Below are 5,060 nucleotides of genomic sequence, written 5' to 3'. Positions count from 1 at the left end.
CGTATGCTTCTTGTCTGTCGATACGCATAATTGTCACTAGAGGGCAGTCTGACTTCACTCATTTCTTTTCCTTCGGGTTTTTTTTTTTTTTTTTTTTTTTGCACAACCCACCGGTGGCTTTTACAAGTAAAAACGTGGACTTTCTTTCGTGTTTCTCATGTAAAAAAAAAAAAAAAAAAAAAAAAACACGATTTGGACTTGGCTTAGTTTCGGTTAGGCAGAAGTTGCCTCCTTTATTTGAAATGAGGTTGCATCCTGCGAAGCAGCTGTTCGGTATTGTTTGTTTGAAGACGTACAAGAGGAGTACAAGTTAAAGGAAGCAATTTGTTATCCCAGACAGCATGATGGCTAACATAATTTCAGTTCTTCCCTACTTCAGACATGCTCTCCAAATTAAGTGTCCAGAGAAAAAAAAACAAGAGACCTGCTTTTCGTGGTAATTGCCATGGGAACGGGACTGGAATTATTTGCACTCGAGTGTTTCTCATAAACCTCAAAGATGTCCTACAAGAACGAATCAGCCCAAACAGTAGCGTTTAATAACGTGAAGCAGGTAGGGCATCGTTTGAAGATGTTTATTATTACTTTATGCGTTTCAATGACTTTCCCACTGGCTCGGGGGCAAATCCATTAAGAGATGTTTTAGAAAAAAAAAAATCCTCAGTTATATCATGAGATGTCCAGAGAATATTAATCTCAGGTCACAAATAAGTGGCCATGCTTTGGTTCATCCATTTGCGTCATGCAGCCAGACACAAAATAACACAATTGCTCATCGTTTTAAACGAAGGCAAGAAGTTAAGCTAACACAGGTACCAAGCATCTAAACAAAGGGCCCAATGAGAAAGTTTTACCTGTCCCCAGTGTTCAATGCTCCTGCCCAGCAACAGTCCTCACTCCAATAACATTATTCCCATTTGACTAAATAATGACAAGCTGAATCCAATCCACTGGCGGTCTAATGTGATGTAATACGTCTTCGATGTTGGATTAGATCTGTAATTGAGGGTTTGATGCGATTAACATTCATTCTTAGTGGCCAGTATTTGATTACAGCTCAGTAACATTTTGCCATTATTAAGGGTCAGTGGAGGAAAAGGATTATGTTTTGAATATGACAGTGCTGTCCAGCTTTTGGCCAACTAAATATTGCCTGATTATGGTAGACAGTGACGTGCGAGCATGTGGTGGCTGATCAGTCTGAAGACATATGCCACATCCGTTGCAGCTTGAAGGCTGGCCAGTTATTATATAGAGAGGTCTATTGCATCTGTCTGTTTTCCAGTCTATTTCCGTCTCTGTGTGTCTGTCAAACGGAAATCTTTACCCTCGGACTGTGTATGAAGCTCAGTAGATCCCTTGAGTCTGCCTTGAAGTCTAAAAAAACATTCAACTCTCTCTTTTCTAACTCTTTCCACTTTCTTTGTCTTTGTATTAGTAGAGCATGTGTGTAATTCAAATGGTCTATTTTAACCAGAAATTGTCCCACTGTCTCCACTTTATGTTTCTTTAAAGCATTTCCTCCATTAATTCATTTACTCATTTATTGATTTTTCACTTTCTTTTCAAGCAAAGAGGCTTCCCGAGAAAGCAGTTTGAGCCACAAAGTCTTTGAAAGCCATTTGTCAAGCACTTCCTTCCACTAAAAGCGAGTTCTTGTGGTTGTGAGCTGTTTTGATGGACAAACTTGCCGGAGTCTGTAGGATTTAAGGCCAAAGTTGAATGCTGACCTGATTTATTGAAAACTGTAGTTTCATGAATCTGACAAAGCACATCAGCTTAATGGTTCTCTTTATGCAAAAGCCACCGCATACGTGACAAATAAAATCAAATAAAATGACAAGACTGAAAACCAACAACAATACTTCGAGACTTTTTTTGTCTTTTTTTGCAAAATTAGGCGTATGTGTATATTGCATTATACTGGTTTCTTAACAAATGTACATTAGAATAATAATAACAATAGTAGTAATAAATATACTCTTTATTTGTGGATGAGCAACCGTGTGATATATGGATTTTATGATGAGTATTCATATTCCTCAGCACTCCGTCGGCCAAAATCCATCCAGCCCACATAATCCCGATCTTTTATCCGGTGGTTAATGCTGTTTGCTCTGTTGTTCATGGAGGAGTTGCGACGAACAGAACCTAAGAGAGACAGAAAGAAAGAAGTTAATGCAAAATCTCTTAATCCTGAATATATATAGTTACATGGAATGCATATACACAAGTAGAAAAAGTGGATTTTATGTATCTCTGGATTTAGTTCCATTCAAACACTTACTTAAAGTATAAGTCATCACTTTTAGATGCAACTTTCTAACATCTCTTATATAAAACCTGGCACTGTAGCAGGTATCTGTCACCCATGAAACATAAATCATACTTAAGTGAGTGATTGATAATGTCAGCGGCAAAACAAACGGTTCAGGGCTGTTTTAAACAGATGCGAACTCTCGCGATTTATGCGACGTGTCAAAATGGCATTTAAACAGTCAGGATTACTTTGACCCGCTGCAAATTGTAATAATTATTCTTAATAGACGTGATTGAAAAAAAAATATCGAGATGAGTGGCGTGCTGCGGTGTGTGGCAATGTTTGACCAACGTTTCAGCGACATACAGCATGTTGGGTATCATTCAATCTGTTGTCAAGGGTGTGATACCGTTTGCAGCAGATGGGAGACTTTTAACACGCTATACATACTATCATTTCTTTGAAATTTGTAGACTTGTTGTGACATGCTGACATGTGTGAAGCTTGCACCTCCTACTCAAAATTATTAAAAGAGAGAGAGCTGACCTTGGTGAGAAACTAGGACTCTCAATAATGGGATCAGTTAGTTCCCACTGCACACACTGAACGTTTTCATCACGTACGCAGACTTTAGTTGTTATATAATGGTTTGGACGTTCCAAATGCCTCTTAAGGATATTGTCTGCCACCCAAACCTAAATCCAACTCCTCAAGAAAACCTTTCAGGATTTTACACCTTATTTGTTTCTTTATTAAACCTTCCTTTTTGGAGAGCATAAATGCTCCCTATGGGAATATTTGGTCGCTGTAATGTTTGAAAAACCTGATCCACCTACACAAACACGCATTGCAGGTGCTCCTTGTTTACTGTTTAATGTTTAATAAAATGTCATGTCACACTGAGCTTGCATGTTCAGAGGTGCAATTCCCTGTTCCTGCGATTAGGAATGATAACAGTTAGATCCCCTTTGAATAGGAGACGCCCTAATGAGAGGTTATGCAATTTAATAGTGCACACCTGACCCAAAAACATCCACCCCTCGTACACCTCGGGCATAAACATGCTCCATTCGGCTGTGTTTGTGATAGTCAGTGCCCAGCAACGCTAACCTGGAGCTACTGTGCAGTGCGTGACAAAGGTTTTCCTCTCATCAGGCGGAAACCTGTAGTTTCATGTAATGATTTTACCTGCTCGTTTGTTATTTTACCTTCCTGTTGTTGTTCTCCTAATGAACATGCTCTAAAAGCATGTAGAACATTTGTCCTAAATTAATAATTGTTTTGATTCATGTTTAGTGAAGAACAAACCAAATCGCGGTTACATTTTCATGCACTTATTTAAAATAATATACCAATTATTTTAAAGGAAATGCTGAGCTCATCAATTTTCAAATGAAGGCAAAAGAAACAATGCATTCATACACAAGGACATAGACTGAGTAAAAAATAAGCAATAGACTGGAAAACAGGCAGATGTAAAAAAAACAGGAAAAGGAGAGCAGAAGAGTTGGAGCAGAACGAAATGAATCTTGATCAGTTTGTCTGCTTCGTCTCCTTCCAGCTCTTCCTGCTGTCCGTTTATGTATGTATTAGCGAGTTAGTTTTGCTGTTGCTCATTCTGTGTTTCTGAAGCTGAAGCTCCGATTTACTGGTTTTCAGGACGACTCAAAAACCGGTGTTATTCTTTCTGTCATTGTGGAGCACTGTTGGACGTTCGAGTGTCTCTCACCTTTTTTGGAGATGAGTTTGGCCAGCAGTTCGCTGAGGTTGGCACGGGTGTCTGGGTCTGTGTCTGCCGACTGCTGTTTGAGGGTGAGGCTGGTGGAGCGGACGAGCCGGTGGCGATCACTTAAACTGGTGTCCAGCTGCGAGGGGAGAGCGCTGTCATCAGAGGAGCGGGGCCGACCCAAACAGGAGGCAGAAAGTGCAGCCAGGATCACACACACGCACACTCCGCTGTTCATCCTGCAAATGTGAACAAGACGAGGAGCAGAGAGAGGCAAGCATGTTAAAAGTTAAATGTTAAATGATTTTCTACATCTTAATTTTTTGTAAGTAATATTATTATTAATATTAAATGTATTTGCATATTTTGTTTTGTTTTTACTTCCATTAAATTTCATGTTCATTTCTTTTTTTAAATGTTATTATTTGTATTATTACTAATATTAAATGCATGTGCATATTGTTTGTTTTTACTGCCATAACATTTAATGCTATTTATTATTACATATTATTACCTATTATTACTTTTCTATTTTTACTTGTTTTCTTACTAAATAAAAAAAATAGTTTTATTATTTGACTGTAAATATAATTTTTTTTCTTTTTTAATTTTCATTTCTTTTTCAAAATTTAAATGTAAGCCAATGTGGGAAAAAAAACTGATTTATCCTTAAAATTTAAAACAGTGATAACAATGAGCACATTTATTTGATAAAAATAGAAAATAACAAGGAAAACACAGATAATTGATGCAGCTAATTATCTATTTTTTCAATCGTTTTAAGTCAAGTCAGTGTAAGGGATGAAAGATATTTTAAGTATATCAAGAGAAAATATTAAGTAAATCATTTTAATAAGACAGGAAAGTTATCAAGCACAGTTGACAATTTTCTGTTACCATTTGATTATAAAATTAGATAATAGATAGATATACAGATAGATAGATAGATAGATAGATAGATAGATAGATAGATAGATAGATAGATAGATAGATAGATAGATAGATAGATTTCTCTTACCTTCTTCTTTTTTGTGAGCTTGGAGGAGAATGAAAGTGGGTATTCTCAGGAAGGAG

At 37.2% G+C, this 5,060-nt stretch overlaps 1 protein-coding gene across 1 annotated transcript; it reads right to left on the bottom strand.

Annotated features, from left to right (window-relative positions):
* Positions 1-1,703: 1,703 nt before the first annotated feature.
* cckb (cholecystokinin b) lies at positions 1,704-5,060 on the bottom strand. Its single transcript, XM_043217195.1, has 3 exons — positions 5,005-5,060; positions 3,990-4,225; positions 1,704-2,151 (listed from the first exon to the last, which is right to left on the bottom strand). The coding sequence occupies exons 2-3, from the start codon at positions 4,222-4,224 to the stop codon at positions 2,021-2,023; spliced, it is 366 nt and encodes a 121-aa protein (XP_043073130.1). The 5' UTR covers position 4,225; positions 5,005-5,060; the 3' UTR covers positions 1,704-2,020.

Source organism: Puntigrus tetrazona, chromosome 19 (assembly GCF_018831695.1).
Source record: "Puntigrus tetrazona isolate hp1 chromosome 19, ASM1883169v1, whole genome shotgun sequence".
NCBI classification, from domain to species: Eukaryota; Metazoa; Chordata; class Actinopteri; order Cypriniformes; family Cyprinidae; genus Puntigrus; species Puntigrus tetrazona.
This window is presented reverse-complemented; position numbering and strand designations above follow the sequence as displayed.